Source organism: Lithobates pipiens, unplaced genomic scaffold (genome assembly GCF_037356315.1).
Source record: "Lithobates pipiens isolate NorthernLeopardFrog02 unplaced genomic scaffold, aLitPip1_a1.2 Scaffold_19, whole genome shotgun sequence".
Classification (NCBI taxonomy): Eukaryota; Metazoa; Chordata; class Amphibia; order Anura; family Ranidae; genus Lithobates; species Lithobates pipiens.
Window position 1 is genome coordinate 14,192,903 of NW_027507764.1, and position 24,162 is coordinate 14,217,064.

Here is a 24,162-nt window from a genome sequence, read left to right on the forward strand (position 1 = left end):
CACCCAGTGCCCCTCTGCTTACATTTATATTAGACATTACTCCCCCCCAGTACTTCATAATCTTGTATCCTCCCTAGTAATCTGCCAGCATTATGACCAGTATTTACAATAACCTACCTACCTGCTAGTGCATGGCTGGGATGCTTTCATTGTGGTCTGGGAAGGCAGCCATTGGGACAGCATGCAGAGAAAGTCAACGCTTCCTCTCCATTGACATTGAAGGTTGGTGCCCCTGATCTCTCCCTCGTGCTTACAGGGCGAGAGTTTATCTCCCACTGTCTCTGCAGAAACACCTACCTGGCAAACCGTAGACTGGGCATTGCCACTACTACACGCAAGTGGACCTGTTTTTATGCTTGATAGCAGTGCCCCCCCCCCCCTGCACTGTAGAATGATGATGCCCTGGGACCACCCATAAGCAGCCCTGCCAGGCCCAGGCCCCCTGCTGAACCGATGAGGCCTGGGCCTGGTATGGGAGTACTGCCTATACCCCCCCCCCCCCACCCTGTTGACACCCCTGTATAGTGTAGTTAGATCTTTTCACAGAAACAATTTACCGGAGTTGCTTCCATGGACCGGATCACATTCATCCCATTCCTTGAGTCTTTCTCAGGAAGTTGTGAAAATGTTGTCAGCTGCAAAAAAAAAACACACACAATGGAAATTTATGCAACGAACAAATAATGTTTTCATATAAAAAATGTGCTTGAGATCATCCAAGTACATAGAGCCCAATTATGACCACAAACTGCAGTCAAACGCTAGAGCGCCACCTGCTGTGTGCCTGTAGTAAATGTTATACAGTCATAAGCAATCATTTATGGTAACATAACTGTAAATAAGATATAAAATAAAAAAGTACAATACAAAAACTAAAATATTCCTTTACCCACCTGCCTACCGGGCACTTTTACCCCCTTTTACCCCAGGCCAATTTTCAGCTTTCAGCGCTGTTGCACTTTGAATGACAATTGCGCGGTCATGCAATGCTGTACCGATATGACATTTTTGTCATTTTTTTTTTTTTTGGTGGTATTTATTCACCACTGGGCTTTTTATTTTTTGCTAAACAAACACCGAAAATTTAGAAAAAAAAAATATATATATTTCAAACAGGTAATTTTTCTCCTTCATTGATGGGCACTGATGAGGCTGCACTGATAAGTGACACTGATGATGAGGCACTGATGAGCACTGATTAGCAGTACTAATGGGCACTGATAGGTGGCACTGGTGGGCATGGATTAGGAGTACTGGTGGGCATGGATTAGGAGTACTGGTGGGCACTGATTAGCAGTACTAATGGGCACTGATTAGCAGTACTAATGGGCACTGATAAGTGGCACTGGTGGACATGGATTAGGAGTACTGGTGGGCACTGATTAGCAGTACTAATGGGCATCGATTAGCAGTACTAATGGGCACTGATAGGTGGCACTGGTGGGCATGGATTAGGAGTACTGGTGGGCATGGATTAGGAGTACTAATGGGCACTGATTAGCAGTACTAATGGGCACTGACTAGCAGTACTAATGAGCCCTGATAGGTGGCACTGGTGGGCATGGATTAGGAGTACTGGTGGGCATGGATTAGGAGTACTAATGGGCACTGATTAGCAGTACTAATGGGCGCTGATTAGCAGTACTAATGGGCACTGATTAGCAGTACTAATGGGCACTGATAGGTGGCACTGGTGGGTATGGATTAGGAGTACTGGTGGGCACTGACCGCCAATGTGGGGACCGATGTCCCTGTTAACAGAAGCTGGTTAATGACTTTCTCCTTTTCTACTTATTGGCTGACAGCTGATCACGTGGCAAAGGGGCGACTGGCCCTTTACCCTGATCTTTGATCAGCTGATCACAGAGCGCGCTGCCTGTGCGCCCCCTGTGGAGCACGGGGATGCCCATGGATGTGTGAAAATGGGTGTGAAATGAATCAAGTGACAAAAATACAAAATGCTCAACGAAACACAAAGGTCTCAATGTCCACATAGGAATTTCCGACGGAAAAAGTTTGATAGCTGGATCTAAAATTTTCCGACAACAAAATCCGATCGCAAACTTTTTCCGATGGTGTGTAGAGAATTCCGACGCACAAAGTGCCACGCATGCTCAGAAAAAAATTGGAGACGAAAGCTATTGGCTACTGGCCTCTACATAGTCCCGTTGTACGTTTTTTTACGCCAACTATCGGATTTTCCGACAACTTTGTGCGACCGTGTGTATGCAACACAAGTTTCGGGCCATAATCCGTCTGAAAAATTCCGACGGATTTTGTGGTCGGAATGTCCGACAGTTTGTACAGGGCATAACAGTTTGTTCACGTGTTGTTTTTCAGTTACTTCATGCCCATGGATGCCCTCCTGGCAAAGTAAGCCCGCGCTGTAGCCGTCTTTCGGCTATAACACAGGCGTGAAATTAGCTAATAAATACATTAATGTAATAAATAGTGTTTTTTGGGTTTTTTTCATCACATTGGCGTTCTGCTATAATCCAGCAGCACCAGAAGGCCCCGAGCAGGGATTAATGTTGTTACCTCTCGCTCCAGCTCTTTCACTTTGTTATTCAGCTGTTTCGCTTTGGTCTTCTCACTCTCCAGCTCGGCGCTGAGCTCCCGATTTTTTTTGGACAATTCCACAATTTTTGTTGCTGCAACGTCTCCCGCTATCCCGGCTGTTCCTGAGGGAAGACACACCACAGTGGGGGTGGTTTATTGTACAGCAAGACTATTTTTACTGTATATTACAATAAAGGAGAATTAGGGGACTGGCATCAAACATGGCAGCATACGGTGGTAGTCTGCTGCCGTGGATTGGCACCAGGAAAGGAAAATTAAGGTAAGGATTTGATACAAATTTTAAATTTTAAATGGCACCAATTCATAGCAGCATATTACCACATGTATACTTCCATGTTGGTGCCAGGAAAATTTAAAATTTGTATCAAATCCTTACCTTAATTTTCCTTAAGAAAATTAAGAAAAGAAAAGAAAATTACGGTAAGAATTTGATACAATTTTCAGTTTTTCTGGCACCAACATGGCAACATACATGTGGTACATGCGGTAGTATGCTGCTATGAATTGGTGCCAGGAAAAGAAAATTACAGTAAGAATTTGATACAATTTTCCATTTTCCTGGCACCAACGTGGCAGCATAGAGTGGTAGTATGCTGCCATGGATTGGCATCAGGAAAGGAAAGGAAATTTAAGGTAAGTATTTGATACAGTTTTTTTTTGGCACCAAAATGGCAGTATACATGTGGTTCATGTGGTAGTATTCTGCTATGGTTTGGCACCGGGAAAGGAAAATTAAGGTAAGCATTTGATACAACTTTCAGTTTTCCTGGCACCAACATGGTAGTATACATGTGGTACATGTGGTAGTATGCTGCTATGGATTGACACCAGGAAAGGAAAATTAAGTAAGTATTTGATACAACTTTCAGTTTTCCTGGCACCAACATGGCAGCATACATGCGGTACATGTGGTAAATATGCTGCCATGGATGGGCATTACAAAAGGAAAATTACGGTAAGCATTTGATACAATTTTCCATGTACCAACATGGCAGTATACATGCGGTACATGTGGTAGTATGTTGCCATGGATTGGCACCAGGAAAGGAGATTTTAAAAGGAAATTGAAGGTAAGTATTTGATACAATTTTTTTCTGGCACTAACATGGTAGCATACATGTGGTACTATGCTGCTATGGATTGGCACCGGGAAAGGGAAATTAAGCGAAGTATGTGATGCAATTTTCAGTATTACTGGCACCAACATGGCAACATACATGCGGTACATGCGGTAGTATGCTGCTATGGATTGGTGCCAGGAAAGGAAAATTACGGTAAGTATTTGATACAATTTTCTATTCTGCCCATACTTCTCTTCTAAAGCCACTGCATGGCCATCGAATTTATTAAGCAGATAAAGCACGCCTGTCGTGTGAAACGCGTCACCTTGCTTCCCCTGCCTGTACACCATTGTGTGCTTATTTGATTCGATTTTTTTTATCTGCTTAATAAATGTAATTGCATTTTCCTGCTATCCATTGAAAACGCTGAAAGTGCAAAAAAAACAAAACAAAAAAACCAAACAAACAAACAAACAAACAAGCAAAAAAAAACCTTGTTGAGAACGTTTCCCAATGTCCTGTTTGGATTGACAGTGCCTCTGCTGCAATGTAATCTGGATCAGCATTGTCAGCTCTGCCTGCTGGACTACAGGACTCCTCCTTTTCCCAGTCCCTCTACATATATATAGACATACTGTATACATACAGTATCTCACAAAAGTAAGTACACCCCTCACATTTGTGTAAATATTTTCTTCTATCTTTTCATGTGACAACACTGAAGAAATGACACTTGTCTACAATGTAAAGTAGTGAGTGTACAGCTTGTATAACAGTGTAAATTTCCTGTCCCCTCAAAATAACTCAACACACAGCCATTAATGTCTAAACTGCTGGCAACAAAAGTCAGTACACCCCTAAGTGAAAATATCCAAATTGGGCCCAAAGTGTCAATATTATGTGTGGCCACCATTATTTTCCAGCACTGCCTTAACCCTCTTGGGCATGGAGGTCACCAGAGCTTCACAGGTTGGCACTGGAGTCCTCTTCCCCTCCTCCATGATGACATCATGGAGCTGGTGGATGTTGGAGACCTTGCGCTCCTCCACCTTCCGTTTGAGGATGTCCCACAGATGATCAATAGGGTTTAGGTCTGGAGACATGCTTGGCCAGTCCATCACCTTTACAATGACACGTGGCACTGATGACAGATGGCACTGATACGTGGCACTGATGACACTTACACGTGGCACTGATGACAGATGGCACTAATATGTGGCACTGATGACACGTGGCACTAATACGTGGCACCGACGACAGATGGCACTAATACGTGGCACCGATGACGCGTGACACTGATGACAAATGGCACCAATAAATGGCATTGATGACAAGTGACACTGACAACAGATGGCACGTGACACTGACAGGTGGCAATGATGACAAATGGCACTGATACGTGGCACTGATGACAGATGGCACTAATATGTGGCACTGATGACACGTGGCACTGATGACAAATGGCACTTATACGTGGCACTGATGACATGTGGCACTCATACGTGGCACTGATGACAGATGGTACTAATACGTGGCACCGATGACAGATAGCACTAATACGTGGCACTGATGACGTGTGACACTCATGACAGATGGCACCGATAAGTGGCATTGATGACACGTGACACTGACAACAGATGGCACATGACACTGATGACAGATGGCACTTATATACTATTTAATGTCCGTCTTTCAGATCTAGATCGAATTTTTTGGTTTAAGGTAATTTCTGCCCGGTTTTAAATATTAGTTTTTTAGATTTAAATCGAACTCTTCGTTTGGGTAGGTAGTGTATGCCTTAGGATCCGATCGTCTATAATATAGTGGAAGGTATGTGGAGATAACATTTGCATACCTGCCCATTACGATGTTGTGATCTGCCCTTACTTGATATGGCCATCAGAAGCTCAGAGTGGGGCAGAACTAATTGCATGTAGTGTTATTTAATGCGGTGAGTCAATGCGCCGCCCGTGCCCCTGGAAGACGTTACTTTTAACGAAACGGCGTAGGGAGGAGTGGCGTATTGATGTCACCGCGTTCCACGCTGAACCCGGAAGCGACGGGCAGCGTTTACGAAGCCGGCCGGCAAATTTGTTTGTAACACAGCGAACTGTTTTTTCAGCTTGATGTAAGTGCAACCTTTTATTTATTTATTAAACTTAAGAATTTACTACACTATGGCGACCCTTTTTGTTTCTGTATGTGCCGGGCAATGAGTGGTGTGGCCGTAGGACCTTTCCAAACATCCGAACTGAGATTTATCCTCCTGGCGGTCCATGTGCAGAAGGAGTGTTTTCTTGTTGTGGCCATATCTGGTCTCTGTGATGGGACCAGTCTAGCTGGTAAGCGGCAGTAATATTGGTGGTGGAAATCTGTCTCTGCATCTTTGAAGACACCTTTTCCTTTACCGGTGTGGTGTGTTACACGGTGGAAACTACAATCAAAAAGAATATATTTTTTATATATAAAATAATTTTTTGGGTGTGTAGATGGTGATATGGACTAATATTTGAATATACACATTTTTTGGATTAGATTTTGCTTAAATATTGTTTAGATACATTTTTTATTTATTTTTTTATTTATTTTTCACAAATATTTCTGGATCATTTTTAGCGCAGCTTTTTGAAAATTAACTTATATGTGGCACTGATGACAGATGGCACTGGGGACAAATGGCACTGACAACAGATAGCACTAACAGGTGGCACTGGGGACAGATAGCACTAACAGGTGGCACTGGGGACAGATAGCACTAACAGGTGGCACTGGGGGCAGGTGGCTCTGGGGAGGATGGCACTGGGCGAGGATGGCACTGGGGCGGATGGCACTTTTTTTTAAACTTACGGCCGCTGCAGCCGTTCATCTCTCCCCTCTCACACGCTGTCTGTGTGAGGAGGGAGAGCAGCGCTGAGAGATGATCTCATATGTTTACATATGAGATCATCTCTCATTGGACACGCTGATCGCTCTGTAAACGGCCGCTGTGATTGGCCGTTTACAGCGATCTGTGACTGGCTGTGTCCGAGGGACACGGCCAGCGCAGAACTTCCCTGATGCGCGCCCGCGGCGGCGCGCAGAGGGGGAAGTAAACAAGAGGACGTCCAGGGACGACGTCCCGGCAGTAAGCGTCCGCTCTGTAGCCGTCTTTTGGCTATAGGGTGGGCGCGAAGCGGTTAAAGCGGAGCTCCACCCTAAAGTAGAGCTTCCGCTCATTGGAACCCTCCCCCCCTCCGGCGCCACAATTGGCACCTTTCAGGGGGGAGGGGGGTGCAGGTACCTGTACAGTACAGGTATCTGCACCCACTTCCGGCATAGATATCCGCAGAATCTACGCCCCTTTCCGCAGAATCTACGCCCCTTTCCGCAGGTCCCCCGCTGCCTGCTGGGAAACACACGGATCCCAGAGACAGCGGGGACCATCCTTATTGTGCAGCGCGACTCGCGCATGCGCAGTAGGGAACCGTGAAATGAAGCCGAAAGGCTCCACTTCCTGATTCCCATACCCAAGATGGCGGCGGCAGCACCCGAGAGACGATCGAGAGATCGGCTTCGGGTGCCGACATCGCGGGCGCGCTGGGCGGGTAAGTGTCACTATTTTAAAAGTCAGCAGCTGCAGTATTTGTAGCTGCTGGCTTTTAAAAAATAAAATAAAAAATGGCGGACTCCCGCTTTAATAAAGTTTTTCAAGTTGTACAGAAACAGAAAAGTAAATATGTAGTAACATGGTAACACTCACAAGGCAGTTTAAATTATTATTATTTATTATTATTAATTTGTTACGTTCCATTCGTTTAGATGCGGCATTCATTATTTCTGATAATTTGTAACTTCGGATAACTTTGTATGCAATCCTTTAACTAACAACCAAATTTGAAAGGAAATTCCAATATCTATAAGTTAAAGGGGTTGTAAACCTTTGTGTTTCTTCCCCTATGGTGAAAAAACACCTGGCAGTGACCGGCCCCCCAGTTTTACTTACCTGAGCCCTGGAACTTGCCCCAGAGGGGACGCGCCCGGGGGGGGGTTCTCGGCTCTTGATTGGATAAATTGATAGCAGCGCAGCCATTGGCTCCCGCACCAATCAAATCCAATGATGCGGACACCATGGGGGGGGGGGGCGTGCCCGAGTCATACATTCGCCGTCTATGGATGCAAATGCTGGACTCGGGAGCACGCCCGCAAGGTAACCCCCCCGTGGGAGAGTGCTTCTCCTAGGGGGGTTATCTGATGTGGGGAGGAGCCGCGAGAGCTGCTGGGGGACCCGAGAGGAGGAGGATCGCAAAACGAGCTGCACAGTGGAGGGAAGTATGATTATGTTTGTCGTTTAAAAAAAAAAAAAAAAAAAAACCCATACAATCACTTTAGTAGTTCGTTTTTATTTCAGATTTTCTTTCTTTAGAATTTTCGTTCTTATTTTAGTTCTTTGGATTTTTCTGAACCCGCATCTAAAACGAATGGAAGTTATGAATTTATTCAAAATTTTATACATAACGAATGACCAGAAAAACAAAAAATAAAAAAAAAATCTAAACAAAAAAGGAAAATTAACATATTTTTCAGCAGTGCACATGCCCAAAAATAACCATCAAATCGCCCCATCGGTCTGGAGCTCCAAGATTTCACCTCATGGGGTGAGGATGGTCATGAGAAAAGTGAGGGATCTGTCCAGAGGAGGAGCGTGGAGGAGGAGGAGCTTGGAGGAGGAGGAGCTTGGAGGAGGAGGAGCTTGTGAATGATCTCAAGGCAGTTGGGCCGACAGTCACCAAACAAACCTTTGGACCGCCATGGACTGAAATCCTGCAGTGCCCACAAAGTCCCCCTCCTCAAGAAATCACATGTACAGGACCGTCTTAAGTTTGCTAATGAACAATTGAATGATTCAGAGATGGATCGGGAGAAGTAGACATGTGCACTACCAAAAAATACCTTCACTTTAGTTCCATTTGTTTTGTTTTTCGGGTCATTCATTATGATCGAAATTCGTTATTTCAAATAAATTTGTAACTTCGGAAAAATTTGAATTAGTTACGTTCCATTCTTTTAGATGCGGTATTTGTGAATTAGAAAAATTCATAAAATCGTAAATCCGAATATGCGAAAATCTGAAAATTCAAACTAATAACTCACTAAAAACAGCTAACTATTAAATTATAGGTATTTTAATTTCCTTTCAAATTTGGCTGTTAGTGAACGTAACGAATACGAATTTATCCGAAGTGACAAATTATCTGAAATAACGAATGCCGCATCTAAATGAATGGAACATAAAGAATTAATATTAATAATAAAAAGTTTATTATTATTATTATTATTATTATTATTAATAATTAGTTCCATTCATTTAGATGTGGCATTGGTTATTTTGGATAATTCCTAACTTCGGATAAATTTGTAACAGCCAAATTTGAAAGGAAATTCCAATACCTATAATTTAATAGCTAATTATTATAAGTTACTGTAGTTATTTTTTGGATTTTCAAATTTTAGAATTTTCAGATTTTCATTCTTATTTTCAAATTTACTAAACGGGTTTTCGTTAATTCGAATATTTCCGAATTAACGAATTTGTCGAATTTCGCATTAAAAAACGAATCCAGAACTAAATGAAGTGCACATGTCTAGGAGAAAGCGCTGTCATCAGATGACATCAAAATTGAGCTCTTTGGTATTAACTCGACTCGCCGTGATGGAGGAAGAAAAATGCTGACTATATCCCTAAGACCCCTTTCACACTGGGGCATTTTTCGGCCGTTTTTCAGGCACTTTAGTGTTAAAAAAAAGTGCCGATAAAGCGCTTCCGAATTTTTGAATTTTCCAATTTCTGAAAAAAGCAAAAAAAAAAAAAAAACGATGAAATTAAAACAAACTAATTTTTTGTGAGTTCACATGTCTACCATGTATTGTAAAATCTTGGATGAGAGCCTTCTTCCCTCGGCCAGAACACTGAAGATGGGTCGTGGATGGGTCTTCCAGCACGACAATCACCCAAAACATACCGCCAAGGCAAGAAAGGAGTGGCTCAAGAAGAAGCAAACTAAGGTCATGGAGTGGCCTAGCCGGTCTCCAGACCTTAATCCTATAGAAAAGTTATGGAGGGAGATGAAACTATGAGCCAAGAAACCTTAAAGCGGAGGTCCACCCTAAAGTGGACCTTCTGCTCATTGGAATCCTCCCCCCCTCCGGCGCCACCATTGGCACCTTTCAGGGGGGAGGGGGGGTGCAGGTACCTGTACAGTACAGGTATCTGCACCCACTTCCGGCGTAGATTCTGCAGAAGGTACGCCCCTTTCCGCAGAATCTACGCCCCTTTCTGAAAGTCCCCCGCTGCCTGCTGGGAAACACACGGATCCCAGAGACAGCGGGGACCATCCTTATTGCGCAGCGCGACTCGCGCATGCGCAGTAGGGAACCGGGAAATGGTTCACTTCCTGATTCCCATACCCAAGATGGCGACGGCAGCACCTGAGAGACGATCGAGAGATCGGCTTCGGGTGCCGACATCGCGGGCGCGCTGGGCGGGTAAGTGTCATTATTTTAAAAGTCAGCAGCTGCAGTATTTGTAGCTGCTGGCTTTTTAAAAAAAAGGCAGAACTCCCGCTTTAAGGATTTAGAGAAGATCTGTAAAGAAGAGAGGACCAAAATCCCTCCTGAGATGTGGGCAGACCTGATCACCAACTACAAGAAATGACTTACCTCTCTGCTTGCCAACAAGGGTTTCTCCACCGAGTACCAAGTCATGTTTTGCTTGGGAATCAAATACTTATTTCATCATTAAAATGCAAATCAATTTATAACATTTGTATCATGTGTTCTTTTCTGGATTTTTGGTTGATATTCTGTCTCTATCATATAAAATACACCTATGATAAAAATTATAGACCCTTCATTTCTTTGTAAGTGGGCCAACTTACACAATCCGCAGGGGATCAAATCATTATCCCCCCCCCCCCCCCCCCGCTGTATATACTTCATATGATTGGTGATTACCGGCTAGAGCCACCTTGTCGTCTTCTACTTTCCTCCTGAGGTGTCGAATCTCAAACTCTTTTTCTTTCAGAAGTTTGTGCAATCGTCCGTTTTCATCCTGCAGTTCTCGTAACTGTCCCTCCAACTGTTGGTTCTCGTCCTCCAGGAGCCTGTCCCAAGGGAAGAACTCTGCCGTTAGATCCCGAGCAACAGTAACATGTCTTCCCGAGCAACAGTAACATGTCTCCCCAAGCAACAGTAACATGTCTCCCCAAGCAACAGTAACATGTCTCCCCGAGCAACAGTAACATGTCTCCCCGAGCAACAGTAACATGTCTCCCCGAGCAACAGTAACATGTCTCCCCGAGCAACAGTAACATGTCTCCCCGAGCAACAGTAACATGTCTCCCCGAGCAACAGTAACATGTCTTCCCGAGCAACAGTAACATGTCTCCCCGAGCAACAGTAACATGTCTTCCCGAGCAACAATAACATGTCTCCCCGAGCAACAGTAACATGTCTCCCCGAGCAACAGTAACATGTCTCCCCGAGCAACAGTAACATGTCTCCCCAAGCAACAGTAACATGTCTCCCCGAGCAACAGTAACATGTCTCCCCGAGCAACAGTAACATGTCTTCCCGAGCAACAGTAACATGTCTCCCCGAGCAACAGTAACATGTCTCCCCGAGCAACAGTAACATGTCTTCCCGAGCAACAATAACATGTCTCCCCGAGCAACAGTAACATGTCTTCCCGAGCAACAGTAACATGTCTTCCCGAGCAACAATAACATGTCTCCCAGAGCAACAGTAACATGTCTCCCCGAGAAACAGTAACATGTCTTCCCGAGCAACAGTAACATGTCTTCCTGAGCAACAATAACATGTCTCCCCGAGCAACAGTAACATGTCTTTCCGAGCAACAATAACATGTCTCCCAGACCAACAGTAACATGTCTCCCCGAGAAACAGTAACATGTCTTCCCGAGCAACAGTAACATGTCTTCCCGAGCAACAATAACATGTCTTCCTGAGCAACAGTAACATGTCTTCCCGAGCAACAGTAACATGTCTTCCTGAGCAACAGTAACATGTCTTCCCGAGCAACAGTAACATGTCTTCCCGAGCAACAGTAACATGTCTTCCCGAGCAACAGTAACATGTCTTCCTGAGCAACAGTAACATGTCTTCCCGAGCAACAGTAACATGTCTTCCCGAGCAACAGTAACATGTCTTCCCGAGCAACAGTAACATGTCTTCCCGAGCAACAGTAACATGTCTTCCCGAGCAACAGTAACATGTCTTCCCGAGCAACAGTAACATGTCTTCCCGAGCAACAGTAACATGTCTTCCCGAGCAACAGTATCAACTGCCCAGAGGCCGGAAGAACGGGATGTTCCCCTTATATATTCCTCTCCCTGTCACTCTGCTTTTTGCATCTGTCAGCATGCCCCTTGTTGGCAGATTACATTGTTTGCATTAAAAAAAAAAAATACATTTAGTGAAATTCTTTAACTACTTCAAACACCAACCCAATTCTGACACGTCTCACCTAAAAATCTAAATTTTTTTTTTTGCCAGAAAATGAGTTAGAACCACCTGACATTATATATGTTTTTTAACCACTTGCTGTCCAGGCCAAAACCGAATGATGGCTACAGAGCGATCGGATAATAAATAATGTCCTCCCACAATCACGCTCCCCCCGCAACAATAACCTAGGCAGCCACCATTGTTTTTGGGTTGATTTACGCTTTACCTCTGATGGCAGTTTTATCATATGTCCACAAGATGGTGCTAGAGCTCCACAGACTGATAAATATCTGTTTTACAACTCTTATATACTTTATTATGACACTATAAATAGAACTTTACCCTCTCCAGCAACTTTATATAATTCTCCTAACCACCCCCGCCTCCCCCCCCCCCCCCCCCCGTCTAACCGATTTATTCCCTAGGGCAGGGGTGCCCAACCTTTTTAAGAGCGAGGGCCACTTAAGCAACTTGGTAACCAGTCGCGGGCCACAATGAGTGGAGTGGGCGGATGACAGGTCACGGCCACTCTATAGGCCCTCCAATCCGATCCACCCAGTATTTTTTTTTTTTTTTTTTTTTTTTAGAGGATCAGAGGGTCCGATTGGGTAGGGCCGATCGTGTGAAAAGAGCTTAAGACTTTCATACTGACGTGCTGTGGTTTACCCGCACCGTGGTTGCAGAGTGGTGCACCTGTGTCTATCCTGCGGGTTAACTGAACTTTGCCATAGACTGCCATAGACAGCCAGCGCTGTACAGGAAGCATCAGTTTATGAGGCTCTGCTCTGCAGCCACTTTCTTCCTCTACCACCAGCTTCATTCACAACACTGATGCTGTGGTAGGATGGGTTGGCAACCTGCGATCTGGGCTTGCTAACCCACAGGAGGTCGCAGGCCACATCAGAGGGCTCCGCGGGCCACATGTGGCCCCGGGCCACTGGTTGGCCACTCCTGCTCTAGGGCCTCTGCCTTAAAGAAAAATTTTATATAATATATATATTTTCTTTAACGTAGAGGCCCTAGAGAATAAATTGGTGAGTTTTGCAATTTTTTATGTCACACGATATTTGCGCAGCGGTATTTTTAACCACAATTTTTGAGAAAAAATACAATTGAATTTTAAATGTGGAAAACACAATACATAACCCAATTTTTTTCAAAAAATATAAAAGATGTTACGCCGACTAAATAGATACCCAACAGGCAGGGCTGTTTTTAAGGCAGGGAAAAACGGGCAGCTGCCCTGGGCCCTGTCATTGTTGTGGGGCCCAAAGCAGCTGCCTCATACTTGCCAACTATCCTGGTTTAAATGTACTCATCCCTTGAGGTTTTAGTCCTGTGCGGTGTCCTGATATCTCAGTGTGAAGTGCTGCTACTAATGCTGCCCAGCTCTGCCCTATTGTTGTGTAAAGATGACTCATCTGCAGACCCTGTGTTTACATGTGAATTACGGGCATTCATATGTAAATAGTGGTGCCATTCATATGTAAATAGGGGCATTCGGCGGCATTGATAGGTATATCAGGCCCCCCTGAGGTCATATCCACAGTTATCACTGTTAACCAATCAACAAGCAGAAATCATGTACTGTAACCTCTAGTAACTAATCAGTGAGCCGTAATGTGTGCCGCCAGAAACCAGTCAGTGAGCGGTAATGATACACTGTAACCTCTGGCAACTAATCACAATAACTGCCTGATCTGATTCAGTAAACTGATTTTCAGTCTAGCTGCTATTTATTGTATGTCTCAGAGCAGGTGGAGAGCGAAACTGCATGGGGGGGGCCCAAGAAAAGTTATGCCCAGGGTCCAATCAATATTAAAGACGCCCTGCCAACAGGTCTGGTGCTAGAATTACTGCCCATAATCTGATGTTTGCGGTGATACCTCCCATGTGTGGGACAATTACTGTTTGCGGGCGGGACCAACAGGGGGAGTTTAATTATTATTAATGTTTTAATTATAAATTTTTACACAGTTGCATTCAATTTAATTTATTTATTGCTGTAAACATCCTTCTGACAGTGAGGCCCCTTTCTCAGTTTAGCTCTAGAAATAGCCTCTGCACAGCGCCTGAAAAGCCTCTCCCATTCACTGCGGTGTGTCTTTTCACACCGGGGCGGTGCACTTGCGGGACGTTCCTGAAAACTCCTCCAAGCAGCATCTTTGGCACGGGTTGGGAGCGCTGTATTAACCACTTGCCGCCCGCCATATAGCAAAATGATGGTGGGGTGGACAAGTGGTTGTAATATCCTGACCGGACGTCATATGACGTGATCAGGGTGGCACGCATCGCGGCGATCATTGTTGCGGGGTGTCAGTCTGCGGGGTGCTCCAATCACAGGGAGCAGAGATCAGTGTCACTTGTTGCTAGGCAGAACAGGGAGATGCTGTTTACATCGGCATCTCCCCGTTTTACCTCTCCGTGAGGCGATCGCGGGTGTCCCTGTGGCGATCGAGTCCGCGGGACTGGACCCACGGAGCCTCGGCGCGCGCGCCCCCGCCTCTTAAAGGGCAATGTACAGGTACATGATTTTTCCTGTACGTGCCCTTCTGCCGACGTATACCGGCGTGAAGTGGTCGGGAAGAGGTTAAGAATATTAATGCTTTTTTTTTTTTGGGGTGGCCCACCACTTTAACACGCCACTTCTGGGTCAGCGACAAAAAGGGGGAGGGGTTTGAACAGGTATTCCCTCCCCTCTACCCAGCGGAACCCGCCATGTTGGTTTCCAGCCTGAAGATGGGAAAGCAGGGGCCCGAGATACATGGGGGGGGGGGTGAACAGGCTAGGGGGAGAGGGAGAGGTTGATGGTGGGTGGGGGCAGTGGGGGGTGAAGTAAATGTAAACTGTAAATACTCGGAAACACTCGGAAATACGCTGTTCCCGAGTGTTTCGGAGCCTTTACGAGTTCAGCCGAGCTGTGCCCGAGTATTTCCGAGGCTCTCCGGCGCCCCCCCCCGGCACTCTGGCCACATACGGTATTGCATGCAATAGAAGTCAATGATGTCACCTTTTCCCCAGATCGCTGGAGGAGTCCCGGTCCAACTGGAGCAGATCTAGCTGGTCCTGAACCCCGAACGCGTCGGCTCTGCTCTGCTCCTTGTCGCTCTGCTTCTCCTTCTTCCTCTCCATCAGTCTCTGCAGACGTTTCTGTTGCTGCTCCTGGAGCGCCTTGAACTGCTGCCGCAGGTTTTCATTTATCATGGCGTCCGATTCCATGGTGACCTGGAAGACACGAACCCCCGTTATATACTGATATCTATGGGTCCCCCCGGAGACCCGTACTGCTCAGATGGAACCCGCATCGGCCTGGCTAGGAAATCCCCGGGGAGCAGATCGAGGGGGGATAACCTCAGAGACATGTGACCCGGGACCTCCCACAACAGGGGTTTGTTTGGTAGGGTTACGGTAATCGGATGTTGGGTATATAGAGGGGGTTGTTCATGAAGACTTCTACTGGATCGCGGTGTAGTGTGCGGATCACCGTGTAGTACAGAACCCGGCCTCATCTGCCAAAACCCCGGCAAATAGACGACACCAGAAGTCTCAAGAGATGGAGCCGTTCTCTTGAGCGATCGCGGCGTAAATCTAAGTCCCTGCAAGACTTCACCCTCTACAAATCTGCCCTTCAATCTCAAATACAACTCCTGCCTCCACACTGCTAAAGAAACCTACTACAACCCTCTCATCAAACCTCGTCAACTCTTTTCTACCCTTAATTCCTTACGTCACCCCGAACTGCCCCCCGCCCACCAACTTGCTCACCGCTCAAGAGATTGCCAACCTTTTCATAAGCAAAATGGACACAATTCACGTGGAGATTAACAGAATAAAATTTCCTCCACTACCCAACACATCGGGTCCAACACCGCGCTCAACACTCTCCTCCTTCTGCCCAGTTACCCCCGAAGAAGTTGATAAACTCCTCTCCATGGCCCACCTCACCACCTGTCCCCTGGACCCTCACAATTCCTGCGACCACCTTCCTGCTCTATCCTCAACTCCCCAACCCACATCTTCAACCTCTCCCTCTCCTCCGGCACCTTTCCTTCCCCCGCTCAAGCATCTACTGGTTACCCCCCCCATACTTAAAAAAAAAAGCCTCACTAGACCCCACCTGTTTGACTAACTTAAGACCCCATCTCCCTGCTCCCTTTTGCCTCCAAGCTCCTGGAACGCCTTGTCCATGACCGAATGAGTTGCTACCAAACTGACAACAACCTTCTCGATACCCTACAGTCCACAACATTCTACTGAAACTGCCCTACTAAAACTCACCAGTGACCTACTAACCGCTAAAACCAACGGCCACTACTCCATACTCCATACTCATACTCTAAGCCCCTGTACACACGGTCGGAGATTTCAACAACTAAATCCGTCGGATTTTGTCCGTCGGATTTTGTCCGAAACTGTTGCATACACACGGTCGGACAAAGTTGTTGAAAAATCCGATCATTCAGAACGTGATGACGTAATTTCGTTACGATGGGACTACATTCAGGCTAGTAGCCAATAGCTTTGATGTAGGAATTTGATCTGAGCATGCGTGGCACTTTGTCCGATCAATATTCTCTACACATGATCGGAGTATGTCTGATCGAACCAGTTGGTCGGAAAATATTTCCAACAAGTTGGAAAATTGGGTCCGACGGATATTCCGACGGAAACAGTCCAATGGAGACCACACACAGTCGGATTATCCGACAAAACGGTCCGATAGGACACATTCCGACGGATTCTCCGACCGTGTGTACAAGGGCTAAGATCTCTCTGCTGCCTTCAACACAGTTGACCACCTGCTCCTCCTCAGATAACTACACTCCCTTGGCCTCCGTGATTCTGCTTTACCCTGGTTCTCCTACCTAGCTCAGCGCACTTTCGGTGTCACTTACAACTCCATCTCCTCCGCTCCTCTTCCTCTGTTGGGGTACCCCAAGGTTCCGTCCTTGGGCCCCTCCTATTCTCGCTCTACCACTTCCTCTTTCTGTTGGGGTACCCCAAGGTTCCGTCCTTGGGCCCCTCCTATTCTCGCTCTACCACTTCCTCTTTCTGTTGGGGTACCCCAAGGTTCCGTCCTTGGGCCCCTCCTATTCTCGCTCTACCACTTCCTCTTTCTGTTGGGGTACCCCAAGGTTCCGTCCTTGGGCAACTCCTATTCTTGCTCTATACCACTTCCTCTTTCTGTTGGGGTACCCCAAGGTTCCGTCCTTGGGCCCTTCCTATTGTCACTCTATACCTCTTCCTATTTCTGTTGGGGTACCCCAAGGTTCCGTCCTTGGGCCCCTCCTATTCTCGCTCTATACCTCTTCCTATTTCTGTTGGGGTACCCCAAGGTTCCGTCCTTGGGCCCCTCCTATTCTCGCTCTATACCACTTCCTCTTTCTGTAGGGGTTCCCCAAGGTTCCGTCCTTGGGCCCCTCCTATTCTCGCTCTATAACTCTTCCTCTTTCTGTTGAGATACACCAAGGTTCCGTCCTTGGGCCCCTCCTATTCTCGCTCTATAACTCTTCCTCTTTCTGTTGAGATACACCAAGGTTCCGTCCTTGGGCCCCTCCTATTCTCGCTCTATACCACTTCCTCTTTCTGTTGGGGTACCCCAAGGTTCCGTCCTTGGGCACCTCCTATTCTTGCTCTATACCTCTTCCTCTTTCTGTTGGGGTACCCCAAGTTTCCGTCCTTGGGCCCCTCCTATTCTCGCTCTATACCTCTTCCTCTTTCTGTTGGGGTACCCCAAGGTTCCGTCCTTGGGCCCCTCCTATTCTTGCTCTATACCTCTTCCTCTTTCTGTTGGGGTACCCCAAGGTTCCGTCCTTGGGCCCCTCCTATTCTCGCTCTATACCTCTTCCTCTTTCTGTTGGGATACCCCAAGGTTCCGTCCTTGGGCCTCTCTCTACTCTATACCACTTCCCTGGACCAGCTGATAACTTGCCATGGTTTCCAATACCACCTCTATGCCAACGACACCCAGATCCATCTCTCCACTCCTCAACTCACCCCCCTCAATCTCCTCACAGATCTCCAACTTACTGAAGGACATATCAGTATGGAGGTCTCACCACTTCCTCAAACTTTCTAAAACTGAGCTTGTTATATTTCCTCCTTCACGCCCCCCGGTGACTTCACCATTAATATCAACAACACAACCATTGGTCCCTCCACACATGCCGGGGTCCTGGGTGTAATCCTTGACTCTGACCTCTCCTTCAGCCCCCACATCCAATCACTGGGTAAATCCTGCCGCCTTCACCTCCGCAACATCTCCAGAATTCCCCCTTCCTGACTAATGACACCACAAAGCAACTCGTTCACTCCGCGATTATTTCCCACCTTGACTACTGCAACTCTCTCCTTAATGGCCGACCCTTACACAGGCTCCCCCCCCTTCAGTCTATTATGAATGCTGCTGCTAGGCTAATACACCTCACTAATCGTTCCGTGACTGCCGCCCCTTTCTGCCAATCCCTTCTCTGGCTTCCCCTCCCCCACCGTGTAAAATTCAAAATGCTAACCATAACATGCAAAGCCATCCACAACATCGCCCCCCCATCTACATCACCAACCTCATCTGCAGATATCACCCAAATCGTCTCCTCCGCTCCTCCCAGGACCTCCTGCTCTCTGGCTCCCTTGTTACCTCCTCCTATGCTCACCTTCAAGACTTCTCCAGAGCCTCTCCCATCCTCTGGAACTCCCTGCCCCAGTATGTCCGATCAGCCCCTACCCTGTCCACCTTTAGAGCCCATTCACACAGGGGCAACTCCTGATCCGACTTCAGGTCGCCCCTAGTCGCCTCAGGTCGGACAACATTTAAAAAGCAATGTAAGTGAATGAGAGCCGTCTTAATGCACACTACTGAAGTCGCTCCGACTTCAGAAAAGGTTCCTGTACTACTTCTATCCGACTTGTAGGCGACCGGTACCCATTGATTTCAATGGAGGTTGCCTCCAAGTCGGATCTCCGTTTATACGGAGGCGACTCTGACGGAATTATCAGCTCTGAAGGGGGAACTCCACGCCAAATTTCTGAAAAAAATTTGGCGTGGGTTCCCCCTCCGAGAGCATACCAGGCCCTTAGGTCTGGTATGGATTCCAAGGGGAACCCCCTACGCCGAAAAAACGGCGTGGGGGTCCCCCCCAGATCCACACCAGACCCTTATCCGAGCACGCTACCCGGCCGGCCAGGAAAGGGGGTGGGGACGAGCGGGCGCCCCCCCACCCCAAAGCACCTTGTCCCCATGTCGATGAGGACAAGGGCCTCTTCCCGACAACCCTGGCCCTTGGTTGTCGGGGTCTGCGGGCGGGGGGCTTATCGGAATCCGGGAGCCCCCTTTAATAAGGGGGCCCCCGGATACCGGCCCCCCACCCTATGTGAATGAGTATGGGGTACAATGTACCCCTACCCATTCACCTGTGGAAAAAAAGTACAAAAAAAAAACACAACACAGGGAAAAAATATTTTATTGCACAGCTCCGGGGGTCTTCCGTCTTCGGGGGTCTTCTCGCCGGACTCCTCCGCTATCTTCTTGTAGCTCTTTTACTAGCGGAGGAGTCCGGCTTTCTTCCTCCCCGCCGCCGGCCTCTTCTCCCGACTTCGGGGGTCTTGTCCCCCTCTTCGGTTCTTCTGCCGGGCCACCGCGCCTTCTTATAGCTCTTTTGCAGGCGGTGGCCCGGTCTTCTGTCTCCGCCGCCGCCTTCCGTTCTTCTTCTTCTTCTTCTTCTTCTTCTTCTTCTCCAGGAGATGTTGACACGACGCTCTCTCCGGCCACAATGCCAGGGACGCGCTCCGCTGCCACTTATATAGGGACAATGGGGCGGTGTCACATGGGTTGATGTCACATGGGTTGGTCACATGGGTTGATGTCACATGGTGACCCCGCCCCCTTACCATGTGACATCAACCCATGTGACCAACCCATGTGACATCAACCCATGTGACACCGCCCCATTGTCCCTATATAAGTGGCAGCAGAGCGCGTCCCTGGCATTGTGGCCGGAGAGAGCGTCGTGTCAACATCTCCTGGAGAAGAAGAAGAAGAAGAACGGAAGGCGGCGGCGGCAGCAGAAGACCGGGCCACCGCCTGCAAAAGAGCTATAAGAAGGCGCGGTGGCCCGGCAGAAGAACCGAAGAGGGGGACAAGACCCCCGAAGTCGGGAGAAGAGGCCGGCGGCGGGGAGGAAGAAAGCCGGACTCCTCCGCTAGTAAAAGAGCTACAAGAAGATAGCGGAGGAGTCCGGCGAGAAGACCCCCAAAGACGGAAGACCCCCGGAGCTGTGCAATAAAATATTTTTTCCCTGTGTTGTGTTTTTTTTTTGTACTTTTTTTCTACAGGTGAATGGGTAGGGGTACATTGTACCCCATACTCATTCACATAGGGTGGGGGGCCGGTATCCGGGGGCCCCCTTATTAAAGGGGGCTCCCGGATTCCGATAAGCCCCCCGCCCGCAGACCCCGACAACCAACGGCCAGGGTTGTCGGGAAGAGGCCCTTGTCCTCATCGACATGGGGACAAGGTGCTTTGGGGTGGGGGGGCCGCACGCCCCCCCTCCCCCAAGGCACCCCCCCATGTTGAGGGCACGCGGCCTGGTACGGCTCAGGAGGGGGGGGGCGCCCGCTCGTCCCCACCCCCTTTCCTGGCCGGCCGGGTAGCGTGCTCGGATAAGGGTCTGGTGTGGATCTGGGGGGGACCCCCACGCCGTTTTTTCGGCGTAGGGGGTTCCCCTTGGAATCCATACCAGACCTAAGGGCCTGGTATGCTCTCGGAGGGGGAACTCACGCCAAATTTTTTTCAGAAATTTGCCGTGGAGTTCCCCCTTGAGCTCATTCTCTGCTTGGCCTCGGCAAAAGTCGCCTGGCCTGGGGCGACTTGTAAGTCGTCCCAAGTCGGGCTTGAAGTCATCACAAGTCGTTTTGAAGTCGTCCCAAGTCGCGCTGTGATCTTAACTCAAGTCGTGTCCAAGTTGCCTGACTCAAGTCGCCTACAAGTCGTGTTGCCCCTGTGTGAATGGGCTCTTAGGAGTTCCCTGAAAACTCATTTATTCAGGAAGTCTATCCCACAACCACCTAACTGTCCCCGAGCCACCCCCATCAAATCATTCTCTGCAGCTACTACCTTTTGTACCACCACCCCCTCCCTTTAGAATGTAAGCTCTACGAGCCGGGCCCTCCTGTACCTTTTGTATTGTACTGTAATTGTGTTGTCCCCCTATACATTGTAAAGCGCTGCGTAAACTGTTGGCGCTATATAAATCGCGTATAATAATAATAAAAATAGTAGTGTAGTAGTAGTAGTTAGTAGTGTTTAGTAGGAGGTAGTAGTGGTGTAGTCACAGTGTAGTAATAGTAGTGTAGAAGGAATGGTGTAGTTGCAGTGTAGTAGTAGTAGTAGTGGTGTAGTTGCAGTGTAGTAGTAATAGTAGTGTAGTAGCAGTAGTGGTTTAGTAGAAGTGTAGTAGTAGTAGTAGTAGTGGTATAGTCACAGTGTAGTAGTAGTGTAGTAGAAGTGCAGTAGTAGTAGTGGTGTAGTTCCAGTGTAGTAGTAATAGTAGCGTAGTAGTAGTAGTGGTTTAGTAGAAGTGTAGTAGTAGTAGTGGTATAGTCACAGTGTAGTAGTGTATTAGAAGTGTAGTAGTAGTAGTGGTGTAGTCACAGTGTAGTAGTCGTGGTGTAGTTGCAGTGTAGTAGTAATAGTAGTGTAGTAGCAGTAGTGGTTTAGTAGAAGTGTAGTAGTAGTAGTGGTATAGTCACAGTGTAGTAGTAGTGTAGTAGAAGTGCAGTAGTAGTAGTGGTGTAGTTCCAGTGTAGTAGTAATAGTAGCGTAGTAGTGGTTTAGTAGAAGTGTAGTAGTAGTAGTAGTAGTGGTATAGTCACAGTGTAGTAGTAGTGTATTAGAAGTGTAGTAGTAGTAGTGGTGTAGTCACAGTGTAGTAGTCGTGGTGTAGTTGCAGTGTAGTAGTAATAGTAGTGTAGTAGTAGTAGTGGTTTAAGTAGAAGTGTAGTAGTAGTAGTAGTAGTAGTGGTATAGTCACAGTGTAGTAGTAGTGTAGTAGAAGTGCAGTAGTAGTAGTGGTGTAGTTCCAGTGTAGTAGTAATAGTAGCGTAGTAGTAGTAGTGGTTTAGTAGAAGTGTAGTAGTAGTGGTGTAGTCACAGTGTAGTAGAAGTGTAGTAGTAGTGATGTAGAAGTAGTGGTGTAGTTGCAGTGTAGTAGTAATCAGTGGCGGCTGGTGCTGAAAATTTTTGGGGGGGTGCAAAGAAACTGAAAAATGCTGAAACCCCCCCTCCCCCCCATCAAATGCAGACACTGTGCCCACCGAACCCCCCCCCCATTCACGAGGCTCACAGCTCTGGCACCCCCAACCCTCCCATGCGAGTCTCTGACAGACCCCCTCCCCCCCACACTTACCACCAGGCAGCAGCTCCTCTCAGTGCACCAGAGCGGTGGCGACTTCCACTCCAGTGTTTGTCTCCTGCGTGCCTCTTCCTAAGCGCCAGGCATCCAATAGGGTGGTCTGGCGCTTTGGCCAATCAGGAAAAAGGTCTGATGCCCTGCCTCCTGATTGGCAGAGAGGAAAGCTAGTGTGAAAATAGCGAAAATTAATTTCCTATCCTCACACAATTGGGTGGTATAAAGACGCACACACTCTACGCCCCGAGCCCACCCTATTTTGAAGCCTATTAGAGCCTCTGACTGTAATCAGGTGCTCCGAAAAATACCACCCCCTCCCGCCCCCGCCATGGGAATCCATGCATCTGGTGTCCCGAAAGGGGCCGGAGCGCATGGATGGGGGGGCGGCAACCACAATGCACAGGGCGCCACTGGTAGTAATGGTGTAGTCGCTGTATAGTAGTAGCAGTGGTGTAGTCGCAGTGTAGTTGTAGTAGTTGTGTAGTAGTAGTAATGGAGAAGAAGTGATGTAGTAGTGGTATAGTAGTAGTGATCTGATCACTATGTAGTAGAGGAGTAGTAGTAGTGATCTGATCACTATGTAGCAGAGGAGTAGTAGTAGTGATCAGATCACAATGTAGTAGAGGAGTAGTAGTAGTGATCTGATCACTATGTAGTAGAGGAGGAATAGTAGTGCTCTGATCACTGTATAGTAGAGGAGCAGTAGTAGTGATCTGATCACTATGTAGTAGAGGAGTAGTAGTAGTGATCTGATCACTATGTAGTAGTAGAGTAGTAGGCGTAGTGATCTGATCACTATGTAGTAGTAGAGGAGTAGTAGTAGTGATCTGATCACTATGTAGTCGGGGAGTAGTAGGCGTAGTGATCTGATCACTATATAGTAGTAGAGGAGTAGTAGTAGTGATCTGATCACTATGTAGTCGGGGAGTAGTAGGCGTAGTGATCTGATCACTATATAGTAGTAGAGGAGTAGTAGTAGTGATCTGATCACTATGTATGTAGTAGAGGAGTAGTAGCTGTGATCTGATCACTATGTAGTAGAGGAGTAGTAGTAGTGATCTGATCACTATGTAGTAGAGGAGTAGTAGTAGTGATCTGATCACTGTGTAGTAGAGTAGTAGGAGTAGTGATCTGATCACTATGTAGTAGTAGAGGAGTAGTAGTAGTGATCTGATCACTATGTAGTAGTAGAGGAGTAGTAGTAGTGATCTGATCACTATGTAGTAGAGGAGTAGTAGTAGTGATCTGATCATTATGTAGTCGGGGACTAGTAGTAGTGATCTGATCACTATGTAGTAGAGGAGTAGGAGTAGTGATCTGATCACTATGTAGTAGTAGAGGAGTAGTAGTAGTGATCTGATCACTATGTAGTAGAGTAGTAGGAGTAGTGATCTCATCACTATGTAGTAATAGAGAAGTAGTAGTAGTGATCTGATCACTATGTAGTCGGGGAGTAGTAGTAGTTATCTGATCACTATGTAGTAGTAGAGGAGTAGTAGTAGTAGTGATCTGATCACTATGTAGTAGTAGAGTAGTAGGCGTAGTGATCTGATCACTATGTAGTAGTAGAGGAGTAGTTATCTGATCACTATGTAGTAGAGGAGTAGGAGTAG

At 47.1% G+C, this 24,162-nt stretch overlaps 1 protein-coding gene across 2 annotated transcripts in view; it reads right to left on the reverse strand.

The window, feature by feature from the left end:
- The window catches only part of CCDC13 (coiled-coil domain containing 13), a 91,731-nt gene that overhangs the window by 48,360 nt on the left and 19,209 nt on the right, over nt 1-24,162 (reverse strand). For both annotated transcript variants that reach the window (XM_077490543.1, XM_077490544.1), the window contains exons 2-5: nt 15,154-15,368; nt 10,632-10,780; nt 2,539-2,681; nt 558-635 (exon numbers count right to left, since the gene is read on the reverse strand). In XM_077490543.1, coding sequence (XP_077346669.1) covers nt 558-635; nt 2,539-2,681; nt 10,632-10,780; nt 15,154-15,362 — 579 coding nt within the window. In that variant the 5' untranslated portion in view covers nt 15,363-15,368. The remainder of the gene's footprint in view (nt 1-557; nt 636-2,538; nt 2,682-10,631; nt 10,781-15,153; nt 15,369-24,162) is intronic.